Source organism: Poromitra crassiceps (genome assembly GCF_964638095.1).
Source record: "Poromitra crassiceps genome assembly, chromosome: 2".
Taxonomy (NCBI): Eukaryota; Metazoa; Chordata; class Actinopteri; order Beryciformes; family Melamphaidae; genus Poromitra; species Poromitra crassiceps.
In genome coordinates this window covers 2,693,798-2,718,685 of record NC_139624.1, presented here as the reverse complement: position 1 = coordinate 2,718,685, position 24,888 = coordinate 2,693,798, and the positions used below count along the sequence as shown (strand labels likewise).

At 43.5% G+C, this 24,888-nt stretch overlaps 1 protein-coding gene across 1 annotated transcript; it reads right to left on the bottom strand.

The window, feature by feature from the left end:
- Positions 1–1,223: 1,223 nt before the first annotated feature.
- On the bottom strand, positions 1,224–24,888 carry LOC310791664 (glutamate receptor-interacting protein 1-like; the record flags this gene model as incomplete). The annotated part of the gene is made up of 5 exons (XM_083653315.1): positions 1,224–1,280; positions 1,585–1,854; positions 7,881–8,027; positions 8,741–8,857; positions 24,790–24,888. The coding sequence occupies 5 exons, from the start codon at positions 24,886–24,888 to the stop codon at positions 1,224–1,226; spliced, it is 690 nt and encodes a 229-aa protein (XP_083509441.1).

Sequence of the window (24,888 nt, the reverse complement as noted above, 5' to 3'; positions counted from 1 at the left end):
TGCTACGTTCGGCGTCCTGTGTGAACAAGGGCTTACAGTAACCTTAGCTCGAATGCTAACCGTTTCATGTATATGAATGGAGAATGCTAGCGCCGTAGGTTTTCCAGGACGTATAGTAAAATAAAAACACGATTTGGGTGGTCTAACCTAGTTAGTTAGTGGATTATTCAAGCATTCTAGCCAAGTAGGGTCTATTTGATAGATTTGGTAGCTTATTCCATGGCAGCTTCAGCCATCGTGTTTACTATGCCAATCTAACGGGGGCTTCTTCTCTCATGTTGGACTGAGGGCAGACTGGACGCTACAGTCACTCACTATCGCCTCTTGAGGTACAAGTGGTATTACAGGAAAGGACAGGCTAGGGCTAGCTCAAAGCTAGCTGGTTAGCATGCTAATTTCAGTAGATATTTATAATTTCTTCACATTCTATTGGTAATTTTAGTTATATATTTTTTGTTTTAAACTAAAATTCTGGCGAAATCTTACACATTGTATCTAAATGGGAGGGGCTAAACTGGCCTCGTGTCTCAGACACACACACACACACACACATAGACAGACACACACACACACACACACACACACACAGACAGACACACACACACACACACACACACACACACACACACACACACACACACACACACACAGACAGACAGACACACATACACACAGTGTGGCCAGTCCAACAGGTGTAAACAGTAGAAAAGGATTCTTCTGCTCAGTGTCATCATCATCATCATCATGGTTCTTGCAGTCTGCAGGTTCTTCATGGCACAGAACTAAAGTCTAACAGGTCCGTCTCCATAGCAACCTGTCTGTGCATCGGCAGGTCCTGGATTCTGGACTGGAGTTCCATCAGTCTTTGTGCTGCTGTGGTTCTGTTTCCAGCAAGACCAGCCGAACCGGTTCCAAGACCCAGTAGAACCGGTTTAGGCCCGGATGTGTTCGGCCTGTCAGATGTGTTTGGAGTCCTGCGCATACAGATGATGTCACAATGTCACGCATTATGATTGGCTGTATGTCTGAACAGCCATCAGTGCACATTGGCCAAAACAGTGAAGTTAGCTAAATAGCAATTTGTCCACGTTAGCAAGCAAGGTTACCGTTAAATTGCTTGCAAACGTGGACAAATTGCTATCTAGCTAATGTCACTGTTTTGGTCGCTGCTCGGTCGTGCTGACGGCTGTTTGCATTATGATTGGCGGTACACAATCATGATGTCATCTGTACGAGCAGGACCCTGAAGACATCTGGCAGGCCGACAACACATCTGGTACCTACACAGGTTCCAATAGGATAGCCCGTAGGAGCTGTAGAACCCATAGCCATGGTTCGGGTGTAAAAGGGAGGCTCCAGTCCAGCAATGTGCTTCCAGGCTGCTGTAGCAGTTCAAAGGTCAAAGTTCATCCAGAGGGTGTGTAGCACCATGGGGGGTCCGCTCCACACTGGTTTTAAACCAGTTCAGTCCAGCTTTACTGTATTCTTCTGCTTGTCTGTTACCATTACTTACTGACCTTTCCAGTCCAGTCTGTTTAGAACCGGTTCAATCCAGTTCTTCTGCTATAAGGAATTATTATTCACCTGCCCCAGGCCTAGCCCTGTCCCCAAGCCATCTCCCGGTTGGCTCCAGCTGAGCGGACCCTCCTCTCCCTGGCCAATGGGGATGTCCAACAGGCCCGGCTCACTGAGGGTTGGAGGGGAGTGGCTGGAGGCGGGGCCGTCAGTGTGATTAGCTGTCAGGGTCGAGGATGCGGGGTTTCGACTGACGACGAGCTCCAGATGGTTGGGCGACTCTGCGATGAGAGGAACGACCAGGCAACAGTCGAAGTCCCTGGTCCGCACATGGTTAATCTGGGGTGAGACAGACAGACTCTATATGGTTAATCTGGAGAGAGATTGCTGTCCAGATCATTGACTGTATATGATGATATAAGTTTATTTATTAGGAAAAAACCCTTGAGATGAACGATCTCGTTTTCGAGGGGGTCCTAACATGCAGTACAAAGTTATCAAACAAACAAAATGGAATCAAATAAGTAACAATGAGTGACAAAACAACATTCAACAAACAATTCGAGAACACACAGCAACTACGACAATCACAACTAGATGGCTACAGAGAGGCCATGAGGAGTTACTTGCCTATATATACTGTATATACTAGCAATGTACGCGGTGTTGCCCGGGCTAAATAGGCACAAAGCAATCCAACTGCGCAGTTTTGCTTAACCGGAAATTATGGTGGTGTCCAGATGGTTTCCAGGATTATACAACCTGCCTATGACCGCCCCTGGGTCATAAACCACAGTCATGCAAATGTTCTGCTCAATCCAACCTGGGGTGTGGGCGTAAGGTGGCTTCCAGGATTTTCCAGGACCTTAGAGGTGGTTCCAGGACTTGATGACGTGCTCATGAGCTTCCGCGGATCAGAACCCCCCACCACGCAAAATTGCAGCCCAATCTGAGCTGTGTAATAGAATGTACAGCAGGGCTGTAACTGTATTTGTCAGACTGATGTCATACAGTATCTGTGTAAACGTTGCTGTGAAAAGGTTGTGATATCCAGCAGGGCTATAACAATGTTTTTCCACTCAGTTTGCCTAGTTGTGAAAATGTAATATGTGAATCTGATATACAGCAGGGCTGTAGGTCATAGCTGTCATAAGCCGCTTTCACACACAGATCGTGCAAAATTGCAGTTCAGAAGGCCCGCAAAGCCGGCAGCCTTGCCACAGAAATTGCTTTCACACACAGCCAAGCAGCACCGCCACATTCCCGTCTTGGGGTGTGCTTTCAGGTGACAGCCACCGCTCCAGGATTGAAAGGTGAGCGGAGGCATTTCCACCCAGCTCCTCCTAGCCCAAATTAATATTTTCATAGGTTAGTATAGCCTAGGCTACTGTATGATGAACGAATTCATTCAACAACCAAACATCGCCGATTTACACCAGCCAACGAGGTGCAGTTGCGGTTGTTAAGGATCAAAGTGATAAAACAGGAAAGTGTTGTCCACATGCAGCATGGTAACAAGGCTTTCAATATTCATCTGATCGACTTTATGGATCACAGATGCACCATCATGTAGCCTATTAGGTACAAGGCTAATTCTTATATTTTGGTTCCAGTTTTTTGTAAAGCAAATCATTCCCATGAAGTAGCCTAATTAGCGTCCGTTCTGAAAGACGACGCCCGCATATCCAGCAGCTTCAGTCTGCATAACGTTCGTCAGGGGAATAGTATACTATAAGCTATAAATGCACATGACTACTATAATGTTAGTAGTTTTTGTAAGCGAATGCACAACTGGCTAGCTAGATAGATTGCAGTTCTGGAGCTGGTTTCCAGAGGGAATATCCTCAGACCAACTCGCCACAGACAGCTATAGTCCTCTGAAGCTTATTATTATATCCGTTAATTTTACCTACTAATGTCAACATCATTTGAGCATAAAGCCTAACCTACTTACTAGGCACGGAGCATTCCTCCTGGCCGCCTTTTTTTACTTTCACTTATGCCTTTCTTGCTGCATGAGGTGATTTCCCCTGTATTTTTTTAAATGAATGAGCTGACCATTCGCACCGTTCCGGCTTGCCGCTCCTCCGCTTTCAGGTGGAGGTGGGTTGCAGGGTAACCCGGCGCTGTGACTAGGTCCACTGGCGGAACGAAAGGCGTACAACAATTACCCACCAACCCGCCTTCACAACTTTCACATCGTTGGCGCGGATCTCATTTTCCGTGCATTTTCCGGCTTTCAAAGCCGGTGTGAAAGCGGCTATAGATTTTGTTGCATTTCTCTGTTGACAGAATGGCTTTGGATGAAAGCGTGGACTAAATGAGGTAATGAATTGCAATTGTTTTCTTTAACGCGAGGCAAACAGTTCACAATGAATGTTTTGAAACTCACCAATAACTTTGTGGTGTAATAAGTTGATGTGTTGTGGTTCGGACCGGACCGAACACATAATGTTACATTAGCCATAAAGAACGGTAGCATAACGGTTCCACAATGTAATGTTTGGAAACTCACCAATACCGTTGTGGTGTAATACGATGACATGTGTTGTGGTCCGGACATTAGCCATAAAGAACAGTAGCGATAACGTTAGCCCTGAGGCTAATAACGTTAGCGTATCATTAGCGAGTTTGCTAAGGCTATGACACCGTTAGATAACAGCAATTCTACAACAGCATGAGTGAATACTGGATTCTGATTGGCTAGCAACAGTGGTAAATAGGCCAAAAATCTACAGTTCGGCTCCAACCGCAGTATCACTCCGCTCCCTGATGCTGACTCCGCTCCCTGTGCTGACTCCGCCCACTGTTAGCCTGTCAGTCTGCAAATCTCTAACAAGGAAATGGCCGATCTCTAACAAGGAAATGTCCGATTTCGTAGTAACGTTTGATTTACAGGGTGGATTGAGTTTTGAGCAGTGGTTAGATGAAGATGAAGGTGAAGTGAACAAAGAACGACATGGTGAAATTGGGGAGAGAGAACTGGCTGAGCTTGAGTTGTCACGAGTTCGGACTAGCGGGAGGTCGGACTAGCGGGAGGTCGGACTAGCGCCCGGACCCCGAACCTGGGACTGTCAAACAAACAAACGCCCTCTGCCGTCACCAGATATCAACACACCACCACCAAAACGGGCTGCTTTAGATAACTGTTTAAATAACTGTACTTTTACAGGCAATGTATCAATAACTGTGAATCCCGTTAAGGAATAGGTTAGTTGTTTTTTGGCTCAAAGGCAACTAAATGTTTAGTGCAATCATTGATCTTGTGTATGGAACTATATTCTGTGGCGGAAGGATAAATGTATTCTGAAACCAGTAATGATTGTAAATAAATGAATTGGATGTTACAATTGTGTATTTTTTATATTATTTGGTAGCTGTTGTAGAAAACAAATTTACCACTCGAGGTCGGGGTTTGTGGCCACATTTACCACTGGTACAGGGTTTATACAGTAGCACTCGGCTTCGCCTCGTGCCACAACCCTGTACCAGTGGTAAATGTGGCCACAACCCCCTCCCTCTCGTGGTAAATTTGTTAACTATACATGTGTAACGTTAACAGTGATTATACCACACGGTACCGCTGTTGGTTTCCTCAAGGGAGTGGACTGATGACACCGGCCGAGCGGCCAGCACCATGGAAGCTTCCAGACCCAAGAACAGACCCAACAATACTGTCATGAAAGGCTTTGTGAAAATTACGTTTAAAGTGTTGTAATGGTTAATCTGCATTGTTACTCTTATGCTCTCCTGAGATGTATAACGTTAAGAACATATTGCTGATGAGTTGTTTAGTCGTTAACCTGGGAACCTTTGTAAATAGATTTGAGAGTGAGATACAATACAATGATTTACTATGCTGGTGAATTTGATCAATTTACCTGTGTCAGTGCAATGGTAGATTTTCATGACCAGAGAATATTAGCCTATTTGATTGCTTCATAATTGCATCATAATAAACAGAAATTGCCTCCAAAGATTGTGTTGTTGTTGGATATAATGTGCTAAATCAATGTGACGTTACATCTGAATCATGTATTGCATGCAGACAAACTCATTCTCCGTTGTCTGGTCAGAGGCACAGTTGGATAAAAATGATAAGATGTTGGTTAATATAAAGAAGTTGATGTTGAGTGAACCCGAAACGGATCAACCCTGGACCAGAGAAGAGGAAGAATAGAATATTGGAAACTACACAATATTTGGAAATAGCATGGCACCCACATCTTGGATAACAACATTGTGTTGGAGGTGGGTAGTTTTATTGTGATTGATAATGTAATGATAATGATAATGTATGTTGCATGCAGCCACTTTAGCCGATCTGCAGTGTGATAAGGGCTTGCTAATCCGAGACAAAGAAGGAAGAACGAATGATTAGTCTCGCGTTGAGGCTATAGCATTTGGGTATGCAACGTTACATATCAGCAGTGTATTGACTATATCAGGCAGCTAATGTTAGCTAGGAAGAGCTAGCTAAGTAACGTTAGGCAGAACTGGGAACCAGATAATGTTCCAAAAGCGTAACGTTACCAATATTTGCGATTGTAATAAAATAGCCTGAATTTTTTTTTCCACGTGTCTTTATATCAGCGTCATTACGGTTGCGTGGTCACATTGTTGATAGCATTGCAGCTGTCAGTCACAGTAACGTTGTAATTTAAACACATCTCTCATCCGCTTTGCATAGCTAAAACTAAGGAATTCAAAGCATATAGGCTACTGTATTATCCTCACTCCCATATCTATTAAAATATAGTATCAACATTGATTAGTTGACATTATTATTAGACATTCCCTTAATGTTAATGCGCCAAATTAAAAAAATAAATAAATTAAGATTTTTCAGAGGTCCCAAATCTCAAGTCAAGTCTCAAGTCTTTGAGGACAAGTCTCAAATCACTGTGTGTGCACGAGTTAAGTATGACTCAAGTCCAAGTCTCAGTCCAAGTCCCCATCTCTGGATGTTATAAACCTAACCCTAACCCATCTCTGGATGTTATAAACCTAACCCTAACCCTAACCCATCTCTGGATGACACTGATTTGATATGGTCATACTGTCAATTGTTTTGAAGCCCAATAAACAGATAATATATAAGTCGGAATACGAGCCAGCGTTAGCTCTAGCCAGGCTAGCCATTGTTAGCAATAACAGTTGATAACAACGCACAGAAGTGGTATTTTGCAGCAACATGCCCGCAGATACAAGTTAAACCAGGCGTGAGCAATTATTTTTCCTGGGGGGCCACATGAAAAACCCAGATTGTTGTCAGCGGCTTTTTTTTTTTTTTTTGGGTCAATTAAATTAGAGGTTACGGCAGTAAGCTCTAATTTGATCACTAGATTAAATTATAGAAAACATACTGGGCATTTACTTATTCTTCAGAATTTAGTATATTAAAAATCACTCCGAACAGCCAATGAATTTATGTCATCTCATTGGATCTTTCTTAGCCTGGCTCCAGACCTTCGAAGCCACGCCCACTCCACAGTTGTGGATTTGGCTCTTCTTGAAGAAGAGGAAATGAGTTTATGAGTTGACGATGAAGTCTGAATATCAGGCTAGATTTTTCTAGCTTCACAAGTAAATTGGTGTGGTTTGTCTTAGACCTCCCGGGCCATGCAGAACCATCATGAGGGCTGCATCTGGCCCAGGTCTGAGTTAGACAGTGTCTACAACTGATTGAATGAGATACAAATAAGGGTAGCCTCAAAAAGCACAAGTTTCGAGAACCGTTTGTCATATCGACTTCAAACTTGGGGAGTGCGCTTAGTAGGGGACCCGACGGAGTACAGTGGGGGGAGCGCACATGGGGTGGTGCATGGGGGGAACGGGCACTGCACTAGTTATGTAAATATGAATTAAGCCAGAATAATGCATTTCGAGACAGAGCAATTGCATGAAGCTTGTCAAGGTGTAGGTAGTGGTGAACTAGATCAAAAGCTTCTTCTTCTTAAGATCAATAAAAATAGCACCTGCGAGATTGGCAGAATCGGAAGCTGAAAGTATATGGATGTATTTGCATCTAAATGCAAGAGGTCGTTAAAGCAATTTAACGACGTGTGCTTAAATCTGCTCTGCTTGTCCTCAAACTGTACGCTCACACTCAAAACCTTTCTGCTTGGATGGATTTCCTGCACTCGCACTCAAATAGCCCCTGTTTGCACTCAAACTCGGTGCCTGCATGCAAATGTCCTCTCCTCCCCCTTCAAACTGCTTCTGTGCGCTCTTGAAACTTCTGCTCTTGGATCTCTTCTCTTCTCTCAGATGTTTTGTGCAACAATCCTGTCAGAAATCCACAACCATTAGAATGGCAGCATCGTGTCACATGATGATGTGTGTGCACTGCGCGGCGTGTGTACCTGCAGTATGCGGTCGTAGGCTCGTAGCCCTGCCCTCTGGGCCGCACCCCCCGGGCGGATGTTGTTGACGAAGACACCACGGTCCAAAAGCCCGTCAGATACACTGAACCCAAAGTCCTCCAGGTCTGACGGCTTCTCCAGAGTCAGCTACACACGCACACACACACACACGCGCGCGCGCACGTGCACACATGCATGCCCGCACACACACACACACACACACACACACACACACTGGGTATCAACAGTAGCGCAAGATTTCTCTTACTCACCAAACGGTTAACGTAAACATTAACATATAAGATTACTATTATTACAAGATAATTAAACTGAGAAGGACAGAAAGAAGCCATCGCTAATTGCTAAGCTATTGTTAACTCCTAAGATACATAACTAGCAGATCTGACAAGTGGGTAAACAACTGTGGGATTAGCAAGAAAGTGGCTAAAAGGAGAAAGCTATGAGCAGAATGAGTGTAGTTTAAATGTACAGCAGGTAATTAGTTATCCGTAGCTGTAGCTGCATATGAGGCATTTAGGGAACATCAGTAAATTGTAGCGTCTACAGATAGTCTGCATGAGAGGCGTTTAGGGAACATCTGTAATTTTTAGCTACAGAAAATAACCTGGGTTACACTTACACACACTTTTCTGTGTTTCTGGACGTGTAACTAACTTTTCAGTCTGAGCCATCTTACATATGAGCTGTATCACACTGCAGCACTTCAGTTGAGGAAAAATTATTTGAATAACCATTGGTTTTCTGCCTTGGTGCCCTACATTTTGGCCGCGATATATTTATCAAAGGGCAAAGTGGCCTCGCCCTAAACATGACTGAATTCCAGGCCTGTCAAAGGTCACCTTGTGGAGTTCCACAGGGTTCTGCGTCAGGATGTCATTTACTTCCTGCCTCATCTTCCTCATGGCAAAGGCTCGGCGCTGGGGGTCAGAGGGCAAGGTGTTGGACCGCGGCGTCACCTGGGAATATGAATATCAGGATTTTAAAACATGGGAAAGGGGAAAAGAAAAATGTACATTTCGTCATTCCTCCCCCCCTTTTTAGAGCATTACTTTATGTTAGAAGGAATTATTGCAAATACAGGCAACAATGAAAGATTATGATAATTAATGGAACAGATTAAGGCCAACCTTAACGGAATGATAATGATGATCAATATGTTTTGTTATGTTTAATGTGTGTATGTACTGTATGTATGTATGTGTACGTACGTGTATGTGTGCATACATTGCATACTATTATGTATATATATTTTGCCGGTCCTATAATGTTTTAATAGTGTCCTGTCCTCGTTTAATTGTATTTTGTTGCTGTATTTTGTTTATTGTATGTTGGCGCGGTGTGGGAAGTGGTGGTGGATTGGTTAGGGTTAAAAAAAGGTTTTTCAAACATATACTGACATACTATACTTATATCCAGCATCTACTGTAATAGACTCATATCTAACATCTACTGTAATCAGAACCATCGCAAGGGGTGTGTGAAGGGCCTCGCGCCTGGCCTGCATGGATTGTAGTATGCACGGACTCCAGCTCCGAGATCTGCTCCACCACAACAGAGTGCATCTGTCTCTCTCTCTCTTTCCGTCTCTGTCTCTCTCCCTCTCCATCTATCTCTCTCTAGCCGTTTTCCCACATGCGTACCGGAAAATTACCTGTAAGTCAATATCGGACATTTCCCTTCACACTTCGGCTCTCGCATGTGGGAATCTAGCAGCCAAATTGCCTGTATGTTGGGGGCGGGGCGGCACTGCAGAGCGGGTGGGGAGTGACGTGTCGGCAAAACTCTTGATGGTGAAATAAGTTTGCTTGTTTACCCGATTCCGTTCACCTGCGTCGCGTTGAAGCACTTTTTACAGACTGGCTTCGTTTGATGTGTCCGGGCTTGCCTTCGCTGTCGGCAACAAGCAAAATACTTCCACATTTCGCTTCGTGCATTTGCTTCGTCTGTGTCCCTGTCGGGCTGTGACTGAAGGAGGAGGACTGAACGACTGTGGCCAGAGAGCGAGCAGGCAGCAGAGAGGAGAGATCACAAGATCATTTCGCCAGTTTGCTTTAATGTGCGCGAATGATTAGATTATGCCCGCTGGAACATTAAGCAACGTGTGTACACCTCGCCCATGCCGGCAAATGACTGGACCCGTTCTACACTTGCGCCTGTTATCGCGCATACCGCTCTTCTGACTGGCTCCAAACTGGTGAAATGTCGGCGATGACGGGGTCGCGCTTATACCGGCACGACGACTTTCCCACATGCAGGCATTAGACCACGTTCCGGTCATTTAGCGGTACAAAGCGCATGTGGGAAAATGGCTTCTCTCACACACACACACCCTCCCTCTCTCTCTCTATCTCCATCCCTCTGCTGCTTCTGAGGCAAGAACCAGCGCAGCAGCAGCGCACATTCACGCGCCCCTGCTGTGCGCTGTGCATTGCAGGAGACAGGGAGATAAATGAAATTAAGTACGGTAAGTCCACTGAGCGCTGTTTTGATCACATCTCTTGACCCATGTGGTAAAACTTTGATTTGTAACTGTTCAGTAGTGTTAATTTTGTCGACGAAAACTATGACGAAAAATGTTAGTCGACGACCCTTTTCCCCAAGACTAAGACAAGACTAAAATGTTCCGACTTTTAGTTTCATTGACTAAGACGAGACTAAAATGTTCAGACTTTTAGTTTCATTGACTAAGACGAGACTAAAATGTTCAGACTTTTAGTTTCATTGACTAAGACGAGACTAAAATGTTCAGACTTTTAGTTTCATTGACTAAGACGAGACTAAAATACTCAAACTTTTAGTTTCATTGACTAAGACGAGACTAAAATGTTCAGACTTTTAGTTTCATTGACTAAGACGAGACTAAAATGTTCAGACTTTTAGTTTCATTGACTAAGACGAGACTAAAATGTTCAGACTTTTAGTTTCATTGACTAAGACGAGACTAAAATGTTCAGACTTTTAGTTTCATTGACTAAGACGAGACTAAAATGTTCAGACTTTTAGTTTCATTGACTAAGACGAGACTAAAATGTTCCGACTTTTAGTTTCATTGACTAAGACGAGACTAAAATGTTCAGACTTTTAGTTTCATTGACTAAGACGAGACTAAAATGTTCAGACTTTTAGTTTCATTGACTAAGACGAGACTAAAATGTTCAGACGTTTAGTTTCATTGACTAAGACGAGACTAAAATACTCAAACTTTTAGTTTCATTGACTAAGACGAGACTAAAATACTCAAACTTTTAGTCGACTAAAACTTGACTAAACAAAAAGAGGATGAGTTGGACTAAATATGATAAAAAGTAACAAGGACATTTGACACAGGACTAAGACTATGACTAAAAATAAAATAAAATAGAAATAGACAACAAAATTAACACTAATTATAGACTGTTTCCCCCCCTCAATGCAGCAGTTATTATTTGGTAGCGGCAATGCAATGTTTCATAGTTCCAATATAGAGCAAGACACTGATGTGCTGCAAAGAGAGTTTATACCTGTTGTTTATTTTACAATAATTTTTCCTACCCGGAAGTGGTCCGCTTGCTACTGTGAGTCATCAGCAGGCTCTGTAACGTTAGCCTCGGGAGTCGGGCTTATCGCTGGGGGAAAGACCTCTAGCCGCCGGGGCCGGATGAAACACGTCCTATTAACAGGTTATGTTGTTTCTAAGTGATTAATATGTTTCTCCGCAAAACGCGACAGCACCGGTTCTGCATGAGCGTCACTGCTCCCAGAAAGCAGGCCCGCCCACAACACTCATGATTGGTTCTCCGATGCAAGGCTTCCAACAGCGCCACCTAACGTTATGAAAAGATTTAAATAGTAATATTCTCAGTCTTAGAGTAGTGAAACGGATTAAGACTGAGAGGTGAGTCTACTGCCTCCCCAATCCCGAACCCGACCACAGGAAGGGGGGGGGGGGGGGGGGGGGGGTCACGCCCCGAAGCACAAGCGGAGGGAGAAAACAGCACAAAGGAGAACCAAGGTCCTATGTTCAAAGTCGTCATGGTAAAAATATTTTATTTTTCAATATCTGTGTTTAATATAGTTCTACATGTACACATGCATGCACCTACACATATACACATGCACACATGCTGTCCCCGTCACTGCTCCACCCCCTCTGCCGGATCTGGGGAGGACCGTCTGTGGACCTGCACATGCTTCCTCCAATGCATGTGCAGTCGCCAGCCGCTTCTTTTCACCCGAGAGTGAGGAGGTTCACCGGTGGGACGTAGCGTGTGGGAGGATCACGCTACCTCCCCTCTTCCCCTCCCCCAGACAGGCGCCCCCACCGACCAGAGGAGGTACTAGTGCAGCGACCAGGATGTATCTTTGTTTTTTGTTTTATATAATTTTTTGTTTATTTATTCATTTGTGGTTATTCCGCTTATCGTCATTGTTGCCATCATTTTATCACTACTATTTTTTTTTCTTTGATGTGGGGATGTTTCCCAGCGAGACCTCAGTTCCCCAAAAAGGACAGATTTAAAAATAGGAAACATTAAGAAATAGTAAGATCATAGGAAAATAAGAGATAAAAGCATATGGCGATAAAAGGGAAAAAATACTGTAATGAAACAACGGGGATAATAATTTAGTAAGAGCGATAAGTAAGTAACCAGCAAGTAACCCCAGCCAATTGTGTTAAGTGTTTCTTTGCTGCCTCCAAATAATTCTGTTGGCTAAGTTCCTGTTGTATAAATTCATGTCCATCAACAACAAAAAACTTGCAACGTTGTTGTGCACAAATGTCCTCAATGGAGAATGACAAACCAATGGAATGGATAGCGTTATATGGACAAGCCTGTAACATGTGGGCTTAAACATTAGTGTTGCTTGTAACACGTAGGCATATGCTTGCCTATTAAGGTAAAAAAAAGTAGAAAATAATTTAGGCTTAGCCCAGCGGTTTTGACAATATTGAAAATCATACCATCGGGATTTCTAAATACCCTGGTATACTGTTTGTAATACCTTAATACCGAGCAAGCCTAGCCCACGTGTAACGGCACAGGTGATGACACATTCAAACCTCTCTTTTTAATAGATATGGAAACATTAGAAACAGTCTATGTTGTAACAGTAATGAACCTTGATCCATGTCTCAAACTGTCATATTGGGTCCTTGAATTTGATGTTTAAAGAGTTTGAGCCCTGGTTAAAGCTCCTGACAGCCTGGCTAATGCCTGAAACAAACTGAGTCCAGTTGATCTATACAGAACCTTTCACAGAGTAGAGTCCCGTGTCTTACAAGAGTCAAATTATTTAAAATAAGACCATCAAAGAGTAAGAAACAGAGTTACAGACACAAGAGGCTAGAGACGAGGCCAGTGTGAACAGATGAGACTGTTTAAAGTGTCAACAGAGAGCGCAGATCTTCAGTCCAGTGAAGAGCGTTCCACAGTTTAGGAGCCACAGTTTCAAAGGCTCTAAAACAAACAAATTATTTACATGTGAACAATGATTATAGAAATGTGCAACGTCTTGAAGGGTGTAGTGAAGCTGGGAGTAGAACAGGATATTCCCTGTGGAGTCTGGACCTGGTGAGGAGAGGAAGAGGATAAACTGGAGTCTGGAACAATGTAGAAGTTAGTTACTTATTCGCCGCTGGTGATGTGCGACCCAGAACGACTCGATCTTTTTTGAACAGCTTTTTCAATCACAAACTGACTACCTCAACACACCACTGGTACTGTGACATGTTTATTGATAAAAAATAAACTTCTGTAATAGATTCATTGCAATATCAATAAATAACGATAGCCTACAGCTCAAAAAGCTTTCTTGAAAATTGCTCTATGGCATTTTTCAGACCAGCTTTTCAGGAGTTAAAATCACCTTGGGCCACCCAAAACAGACCGCTTATGTACTAACACGGGCATAGACACAGACACGGTCAATATATATAAGTAAATGACTAGGCTACTGTATGATAACCTTTCCACAGGAGCAGCTTTTAATATTTTTTTGACATTTCCACCTATTATGGGCGCAAAACACTATAGGGGTAGGCTATAGGGTAAAACAAATAAACCGAAATCACCATGAAACTTCCCAGTTGATTACTTACATTAACACATTCACTGCCAGCCGTTTTTCAATACTGTAGTTAGCTTCTGCCAAGGTTTTTTTTTGAGGATTTTGGCTCATTTTTCAAGAGCCGAGGATTCGTTTCTGTTAGGATTTTGTGAACACACAATATCTCAAAAGAACTAATAGAATGTGTGCTTTCTCTGTCTAAAAGAGTTAGTTTGTAGAGTTAGTTATGTAAGCATTAGCAGTTGAATACAGCATGGTTTCAGGGTCTGAAAATCTATTCTGAGATAAACGGCTTTTTGTGAAATTCGATAGAACAGTCACTTTAACCATTCATTTTTGGCATCAGTAAGACGTCAGACATCTAAACAATAGTTTTGAACAGTAATTTCCTCCATAACAGCAGGAAACCCCCCTCTGCTTCCAACTCCTCCCTCCGTGGGCGTTCTCCTCCGCCCTCCTTGGCTCTGCAGCGGGTCTGTGACAAACGAGTTGCTGCTGCCTGGCTGCTGCCTGGCAGTCTGGATGGGGCTCGCTGGATGGGTTTCGCTCGTTTCTTGGCGTTTCGGTTGAGAGCTCTGATCAAGCTCTTGCGATTCTGGGCTTATTTATGGTGCGTGTTTCAAAGTGTGCATCCAGTCTATTCTTGGAACCCCCCACCGTTGCCACCGCTGTGCGTCAGCGCGAAAGTGAAAGCGTTTTCGCCATCCATTTTACAGTATGAGAACGGCTTCCTCGCGCTTTTCCCTCCAGTTTTGGCTCGCCTCTTTCTACTCTGGAGAGACATGTCGCCACTCAGTGGGTCGGTAAAATAGATTATACACATTCAATACCTCCAATATTGGTATAGGAGACGTAAAAGGGTTAGATCAACGTCCCACCATCAAAAAAAAAAAAATCGACACGTCATTGGCAGTGAACGTGTTAAGATATTTATTGTATTACATGTTTTCTGATATTTTATGTTTAAGTATGCAAATGAGGAATTATGTAGCTAAAAATTCCCTCATTTGCATAACTTTCCAGAACAGAAATCTGAACATTCCATAAAGCCAGATTCAAAATTCCTGATTCATTTTGTTGACATATTATCAAGGTTTTTACAGGGTTAGAGTTTACAGATGCATATCTATTTGTATTACTCCATAAATCAGAAAATATTGTCAACGGCCAAAATTGCCACGTTTTTAGGAATAAAATGTTATATAAATCAGGCTACTGTATGAATTATATATGAACAAACTCCTCTCGAAAAACCTTCAGAATATAGATAAGAGGAAAACTGGAAGTTGTGTGCCCTCTCCCTCAACACCTTGACCCTTCGCAAGGCTTGTGACTGCTGACTGGTCCGATCAGGTGGCTGGCTCACAGGGTGGACTTGGGAGTCACCTGCCATCTTGCACTGGGTCGGTCTCCTGTCTTCAAGGGTTAACTTTGGCTACTGTGTACTTCTGTTGGCTAGCCCTGGCTTCCAGGTGTGTGGACACTGTTTTTTTTCGAACCCCAGCATTGCTGGGGAATAGGCAGGTCTTCTCCTAAATGAGACAACCTGTTCCGAGGGACCTGCCTTCCCTCACAGTTCAGCTGATGTGCCACCTGGCTGGGTTGGGTTGCCATCAACTGGGGAGGGACAGAGCCGGATCTACTATATGGGCAACCTGGACAGGGGCCCTCAGTATGAAGGGGCCCAATTTTATTTTATTTTTTGGTCGGCCTCCACAGAACTATAACACAAATCTAAGACCAATCAGAATAAAATACAAATCGTTTCCAAGAAGATTAAGTCTCATGATTGGGTGTCATTCGATGGCTGTGAGCAAGTAGTGACCAGGGGTGCGGGAAGTGGGGGTGCTTATGGTGCTGCACCCTCTGCTCTTTTTTATTGGAATTGCAATGTCAATAAAAATAAATAAATAAAATGCATTATGTTTTAGACTGCGATATTTAGGGTTTAGTTGAAGACTGGGCAAAGCAGAGGGTGGAGATGTTATTTTTGACGTTTGTTTCATAATAAGATAATAAAATATAATACTAAATAAGTTCAGTGTTTCTGCCTGTGTTGCTGTCTGTTGTCGTGTAAAATACTGTAACCTAAATAATCATTTTATTTGTAGTGTACTTTTCTAAGGGAGAGCATGTGGTGACATGAAAGTGAATGAGAAAAGGAGAAAATACTGAATAATGACATTACAACTGCATGATCCTAATGGTCATTTAAAATGAGATATTGCTCTAAATATGGCTAAAAAACATCCAAACGTCCAAAAAAAACTTCCTTGCAGCACCCCCTACTTAAAAACAGTTCCAGCATCCCTGGTGGTGACTGGTCAGCCATTCATTTTTCCATAGACATTTTGTAAAATGCTTATTAATTATTTTTTATTTACTTGGTCAAACAAAGCGATTCAGCCAGAGCCAGAGAGGACTTAGACTCTAAGCTCATTTCACATTAGAAGAAATAACTTCATCCGTGCCGGATGGATTCTGTGCTGAATTTTACAAGAAGTTCTGAGACATCCTCGCCCCACTCCTCAGAATGACATCTAGCTCTAAGAAGGACAAAGTCTTGCCCAAAACATTGTATGAAGCTAATATCTCCCTCATTTTAAAAAAGGGGGAGAAGGAAGTAGACCCGGCCAGCTATAGACCAATATCGCTCCAGAATTTTGACAGAAAGGTAATCACTAAAACGCTGGCTACCTGGCTAAATAAATATTTTTCATCCATCATTCATCCTGACCAGACAGGGTTCATCCTGAGTAGGTTTTCTTTCTTCAATGTCAGACGTCTCCTCAACACCATATTACACACATTGTACTGAAACAAAGCGGGTTGAAAATTGGCAAAGGAGTATCCAACACTTTTCCTCTCCAATGTTTCTCAGTGAATTCTTTAAAACGTCTCTCTCTTGAAACATCGGCTACTTCTGCCAATAACATACACCATGCTCCACTTCAGGGCCGCTGCTGGCCATTTGGGTGCCCTAAGCGTAATTGTTTTGTGGTGCCCCCCCCCCCCCGCAAAACTTTCAATAACTGTCAAACGAAAGACTGCAAAATCATTAATTATGAACGATACTAGTCTATCTCACATTACATTACATGTGGCAAACAAACAATTGTTAGAATTACTGTACATGTCAGCAAACAAGCGATTGTTAAACTGTACATGCAAGCAGGGGCGGACTGGGATCATAATTCAGGCCGGGCATTACCAAGCAGGCCAGGCCAATACGGGCTGACGTGTGTGCCGGCGTCCGAAGGGCGGCGGCAAATTTTTTGGGCTGTTTGAAGCCCAATTTTGGCCATTTGAAGCCAGATTTGGGCCGTTTGAAGCCCGATTTGGGCCGTTTGAAGCCAGATTTGGGCCAGTTGAAGCCAGATTTGGGCCGGTTGAAGCCAGATTTGGGCCGTTTGAAGCCCAATTTGGGCCGTTTGAAGCCCAATTTGGGCCGACTCCAATTTTACAATGAGATGCACCCACTTTAACCCTGAATAAAGTAATAAAACCACTAGTAAACCAGTAGGCAGCGCCTGGCCTGCTGTTCAGTGAGTGGCCTGACTTTTTTTGGTGCCCTCAGTCACATGATGCCCTACGCAGTCTGCGTACTCTGCGTAATGGGGTGCGGCGGGCCTGCTCCACTTCCTCCTCTCCACTGTATTCACACTTTCCATTATATTGCTTTCCAATCACATAGACCCTGTTTACACCTGGTATTGAAATGCAATCTGTATCCGGATACGTTATCTGCATAAGGAAAAACATGTTAATTCAAGGTGCAAATCGTGATCAGATCTGCCTGACCACATCTGGAGGTCGTCTGCTCACATTGTGTTTGGATCTTAGTGAGGCGTAAACACGCTGTAGTAGGCCTACAACGTGCTCATCACATCCCAAAGATAGGAGATGTAATGTGTGAGGTGTCACTCCAGATGGATGTCGGGGTAAGCAGACCTCGGTGCCTAAATTGATGTGTGATTTTTTTTGGTCCTACCAGTGAAGGTTTATTCAACATACCACAGGCTATTTATTTTTCCGGTCTGCTTTGGGCAGCATTGAACGCATCTCCTCTTAGCCTATTCATTTATAATTGGAGTTACACCTCTGCGTAATGAAGTCACTATTAAAATGTGATTTTGTTTACTTTTTTAACCTTTATTTATTTATACAGGGGGAGTGTCACTGAGAGCAATGCTCTCTTTTTCAGGAGCGCCCTGTTCACATTCACACCTGGAAGCTGACCAGTACAACAGTCTGTTGGCCGCTGGAGCGGTTCGGGTTAACGGCCTTGCTCAAGGGCACCTCAGTGGTGTAACGAGGGAGGGGCTTTTCAGTTTCCCCACACAGATTTATTCTGCCGCTCCCGGTGACTGAACCGACAACCTTCCGGTCACAATCTTGCTTCGCTAACCTTACCACCACTGCCCCTTAATAGTGCAGTGTCCGTTCCCCTCCCTCCCTCCCTCCCCTTCCCCCATTCACACATGCTCTCCCACTCTTCATCCTCCCCCTGCTTGCACTGCTCCCCCAATTGGTTGAATTGGGCGTGTCTGAAATTGGGCACGGCACTCTGTTGGGTTATCAGCAGCAGACATAGGCTACAGACACATACAGACAGAATCGCCTTTATAAGATTGATGGTTAAATTTAAAGCTAGTGACAATAACTTTAAATTTAAACATAAAAACAGGGCTGTCTGTATGTGTGTGTGAGTGAGAGAGTGTGTGAGAGTGCCTGTGTGTGTGTGTGTGTGTGCGTGTGCGCGTGTGTGTGTGTGTGTGTGAAAGACAGACAGGGTGGTCTCTGGGCAGGTCTTCTTTATTGTTGCTCAGTAGTCGTCCATACAAAGGGTGAAGAGGGACAAACACCTTAACATCATCATGCTACCAAAGTATTAAATTTGTACAAAAATACTTTACAACGTCCCTGTTCCTTTAAATAAAAATACAGTTTGGTTGGTTGGTGAAGCTACATGGAAACTAATCTGACCCACTATTTCAAATGGCAGTGCTGCACAACCAGGGGCTGTGTGTGTGTGTGTGTGTGTGTGTGTGTGTGTGTGTGTGTGTGTGTGTGTGTGTGTGTGTGTGTGTGTGTGTGTGTGTGTGTGTGTGTGTGTGTGTGTGTGTGTGTGTGTGTGTGTGTGTGTGTGCGCGCGTGTGTGTGTGTGTGTGTGCGCGTGTGTGTATATCAGTGATCTATCGTGGGGTGAGAACCAGAGGTGTGCAAGTGACATTTGACCAACATTACAGGAGAGAAAAGCAAATTGATTAAAGTTGATTAGCCACACTGTCAAATATTTTTTAACAAATAATCTAATTTTATGCTCAAGTAAAAAAAAAAGTTGTTCGTTACTAAAGTGGGAAGATGACGTAGCCTATGACTATAAACTACTTAACTATAGTTAGTCATATGCAGTGTTGGGGGTAACTCATTACAAAAGTAACATATTACATGTAATATAATACTTTTAGCAGTAACTCAGTAATATAACTTATTACTTATAGGATTTCAGAAATATTATACCAGTTACTTTGTCAAGTAACTCAAGTTACAAATTGTGTTACATTTAATTAAATCAAAGCACATATTTAAAAAAGATACAATAATTTCCTAATCAAACTGTGTGTTTTTATGCAAATAACCACTACAGATGACAATAACAAAGGAAAAGAATAACATTTAGAATTTTGGATTGTTTACACTGACTTCAAGGCGGTTTAAATAATTTTTCGGGATGGTTCCGTGGTGGCGATGTCATTCTGCTGCTGCTGTTGTTTTGGTAAAAGTAATGCAAAAGTAGTGTAATAAGGAACAAGTTACTCTACACAGAAAGTAATATTGTAAAGTGACATTACTTTCAAATGAAAGTAATATGTAGTATATTACATTTTGAAAGTAACTTGCCCAACACTGGTCATATGTAGGCCTAATGACAAATCCATTCTGAGGATGAGCTGGCATGTTAGCTAGCTAGCTGTTAGCTATGTTAGCTAAGCCCACTACCTGCAGCTGTGTAGTCTCACGTAGTCAGACCCACCGTCGACGCCATCAAGCTTCCAGCGACGTCGTGTGAGACTCCTGCAGCTGTAACCACGTTTGTCAGGCTCAAAACGCCACTGAGTGACCAAAACATTAGCTCATTAACCATTTAGAGTCAGACTGATTCCAACTGGGGGAAGTTTTGAAATTTGTTTGGTTGTTGAGATCTCGGCAATAGCGCAGCTATTCCTTGTGGCTAAGCTACAGAGGGAACACTGTTTTTGTCAAAACTTTCCGGGCGTATCTTTTTGGTGTAACTTACACAAATAGCGTAGTACAGGATCAGATGATGAGCGACTTGATAGCAGGCGGTCATAGAACGCTCATAGAAACACTGACTGGAGGTGGGCTGTAATCAATGACATTTATTGAAAAAAATATTTGTCTCTATTTCTGTATTTGGAGGTCATCAGGGGTTAGCCTACGCCCTTTTGGCCCCAAATAGTTCAGTGTGTTGGGTGGGTCTTTTGATTAATAACTCACTTTATTAATGTCATTGTCATTTACGCCTCTCTGGGTCTTACGCCTCAATATGCTTTTTTCTATGTGGAAGGTGTGTGTCTGTGTTGCATAAGTTTGTGTGTTTTGCATGTGTTAGTGTGTGTGTGTGTGTGTGTTTGTGTGCGGGCTGATGAACGTAGACATCTTGCTGAGGTGAATCACTAGGGTGCAAATCCCTGCAATGTTAAACACACACACACACAGGTGAACACAGTGTGTATGGCTTTAGATCTCACACACCACACTCTCCTGAAGTCACGCCCCCTCAGCTTCTTTGTGGCTCGTTCCCATTGGCGGAACATTTGCCTCGGCTCGGTGCTAAACGCTAACAGCCTGGCAACTGTGGAGCTGTCAACCACCACTGTGTTTGTCGTGTGTTAGCCACGGGCTAAATGGATGCTAGCTGTATGCTCTTTGTGTTAGCCGTGAGCTAACCGTATGCTAGTTGTGTGTTAGCCAGACGTTATGCTGTGTTCATGTCACATGGGATTCATGGTAAATATAAGCTGCTAGTTGCCTGCTGCTGGTCACAGCAGGGCGACTGGTTGTTTTAGACTTTGTTGTTTTAGACTGTTTTAGAGTGATGAGTTGTGGACACACTGCAGGCAATCAAACAGTAACGTTAGCCATTATTTTCACAGCATTAGCATTATCTGGTACCATAAGAGAATTTCCCGTTTCATTTTCTCCATAGACGTTTTGAAACATCCTTATGAAGAGTTTTAAGCCTGGAACCAAGCCAACCAGTCAGCTACTGAACCGTGAACGACCATCAAACATTTGACTGAGCAAAAACAACATATAAAAAGCATGAAAAAAGTACTTTTGATTCTCCCCTGTTTTTTTTGTTTTTGCTCCAAGTTAAATGTTTTATGGTCACTAGTGTAAGTTTAAAAGTACAGCAGGTAATTAGCAGCTGTAATGAAGAATATAGCCAAATTAACCAAATTAACGCTGCTCTTAAATTTCAGTGCGGCTATTTTGGTTTTTCAGCGGATGCACACAGTCATGCCCCTGTAGCTTAACAATATGCGGATGCACAAAGAGGCTACGCGTACACCCTCTGATGACAGAATGTATGGCACACAGACCCTAGCGGACGCTTAAAATATAATCTTGGCTTTACAGAGTGACTGATGAACTTGGTATAGTTGATTTTAAATTTGTATTAAATAAGAATGATTCAGAACAGTTAAATCAAATCATCACCCAATTGTTCTTATCGTCTTTCCAGTTGACATGACAGGAGCCCTGTTAGACGTGTGCTAGGTGTGCTAACTGTATACTAGCCGTGTGTTAGTTATATGTTAGCCCTGTGCTCAATGTGTGCTAGCCCCATGCTAACCGTGTGCTAGCCATGTGCTTCCAGATTCAAAACATGACCGTGGCATAGTTAAGATGGACTAGAAGAGCCAATCACAGCTGCTGTACAGTAACAGCCAATCACAGCTTTACAATAGGTTGGTTCAGCTGAGGGAGGGTTTCTATTGGTTGTTGGTGCTGAGGGAGGGCTCTGATTGGCCAGTTTAAATAGTGAGTTCAGACTGAGGTGAGAGTGGGAAAATGTTGACATCACTCAAAAGAAAAGTCTCACTCACTCGCTCGCTCACACACACACACACACACACACACACACACACACACACACACAGGAACATCATTGTCACAGGTTGCCTGTCTTGACAGGATTTTTTCTTTTCTTTTTTTTACAGTGTATCATCATCGTCACGGCGCCGTCATGGCATCGTCATCATGGTTACGAGGTGAAGGTTGATGGGAACAACAACATAATTGAACCATTTATCTATTTTACATCTTTTCAGGTTCAGGAAACAAACGAACAGAGAAAACTGACAACGATCAATCAATAAAAACACACCGATCGATTAGCATAAAGATCAACTGTTACTGAGGGAGGGAGGGGCGGGGCATGCTTGGCTTCCTGGGGCTTGGTTGGTCGGTCGGTTGGTTTGTAGAGAGAACCAATCACAGACAGGCAGGGCGTGTTTTCTCCAGGTCATTGACATAATAAGAGTTTTGTCATGTCCATTCACTCAAATGGATTTTTATTTTTTATTTTATTTTTACCTCGCAATAATTCCCGGAAGTAAGGTTCTGGATTAAGCAGCGCTGGAGAGTTGCAGCAGAATGGACCGTTTGTGATGTACTTTGAAAGAGTCTGACGTTTAAAGAATCAAATTGTACATTATCAGCTTTATTTTATGCATTCAAACGGCCCACCACATACTTCCTGGAACTATCCTTGGAACTAGCTAGAATGGAGCTCATAGCTACATGAGTCAAGTGACCATCAAGCATTTTGGACTTTCCTTGACGCAACTCTCTTCAATGCTCTGGTTCCAGCCAATCAGCAGAATCTCTCAGAATGGACTTCTGGCTGGTCAGTGTCTGACAGGGAGAGGGGGCGGGGCATCAGTGTCTGACAGGGAGAGGGGGCGGGGCATCAGTGTCTGACAGGGAGAGGGGGCGGGGCAAAGCCAAGACAAGGAATTTAAAGGTGCAATGTGTAAGATTTCCCCACATGCAGCATTTCACCTCCTACCACCCTCCATATATGAAAAGAAATCACCGCACTTTGCTTTGCTTTTAGATAGACTGAGAATTAAAATGAGCCTGACATGGTTTGAAAGCTACTGGCAGGCTAGTGGGCATCACCCAAATCTCTATTAATCACGTTAGTAACGTTAGTAAGGTAACCGAGCACCCTGCGTACTCTGTTAGTCCCCATTCACACCGTACGCCGAAGCAACGCTCAACCTACGCTGAACCCACAAGTTTCATTTAGGCGTCCTTGTTAACAGGCGAGGCCGCTCACACCACCCGCACGCGTGCCATGCTCACGCCTTCCTCAAGCGATCGTTCAGGATTCAGTCTTATTTTCCAGTGAAGCTTGAAGCTGCCAGGCATGAAGTCAATGGGAGTTGTGTGCGGGTTCAAGGTGCGCCGAGGAGGCACTGAGAGGTTAAAGAGAAGGCTTCTTGTGTGAACGGTGAGGCGTCAGTTCAGCTTGTGCCTGCCTCAAGCTTCAGCTCTGCTACGTTCGGCGTCCTGTGTGAACAAGGGCTTACAGTAACCTTAGCTCGAATGCTAACCGTTTCATGTATATGAATGGAGAATGCTAGCGCCATAGGTTTTCCAGGACGTATAGTAAAATAAAAACACGATTTGGGTGGTCTAACCTAGTTAGTTAGTGGATTATTCAAGCATTCTAGCCAAGTAGGGTCTATTTGATAGATTTGGTAGCTTATTCCATGGCAGCTTCAGCCATCGTGTTTACTATGCCAATCTAACGGGGGCTTCTTCTCTCATGTTGGACTGAGGGCAGACTGGACGCTACAGTCACTCACTATCGCCTCTTGAGGTACAAGTGGTATTACAGGAAAGGACAGGCTAGGGCTAGCTCAAAGCTAGCTGGTTAGCATGCTAATTTCAGTAGATATTTATAATTTCTTCACATTCTATTGGTAATTTTAGTTATATATTTTTTGTTTTAAACTAAAATTCTGGCGAAATCTTACACATTGTATCTAAATGGGAGGGGCTAAACTGGCCTCGTGTCTCAGACACACACACACACACACACACACATAGACAGACACACACACACACACACACACACACACACACACACACAGACAGACACACACACACACACACACACACACACACACACACACACACACACACACACACACAGACAGACAGACACACATACACACAGTGTGGCCAGTCCAACAGGTGTAAACAGTAGAAAAGGATTCTTCTGCTCAGTGTCATCATCATCATCATCATGGTTCTTGCAGTCTGCAGGTTCTTCATGGCACAGAACTAAAGTCTAACAGGTCCGTCTCCATAGCAACCTGTCTGTGCATCGGCAGGTCCTGGATTCTGGACTGGAGTTCCATCAGTCTTTGTGCTGCTGTGGTTCTGTTTCCAGCAAGACCAGCCGAACCGGTTCCAAGACCCAGTAGAACCGGTTTAGGCCCGGATGTGTTCGGCCTGTCAGATGTGTTTGGAGTCCTGCGCATACAGATGATGTCACAATGTCACGCATTATGATTGGCTGTATGTCTGAACAGCCATCAGTGCACATTGGCCAAAACAGTGAAGTTAGCTAAATAGCAATTTGTCCACGTTAGCAAGCAAGGTTACCGTTAAATTGCTTGCAAACGTGGACAAATTGCTATCTAGCTAATGTCACTGTTTTGGTCGCTGCTCGGTCGTGCTGACGGCTGTTTGCATTATGATTGGCGGTACACAATCATGATGTCATCTGTACGAGCAGGACCCTGAAGACATCTGGCAGGCCGACAACACATCTGGTACCTACACAGGTTCCAATAGGATAGCCCGTAGGAGCTGTAGAACCCATAGCCAT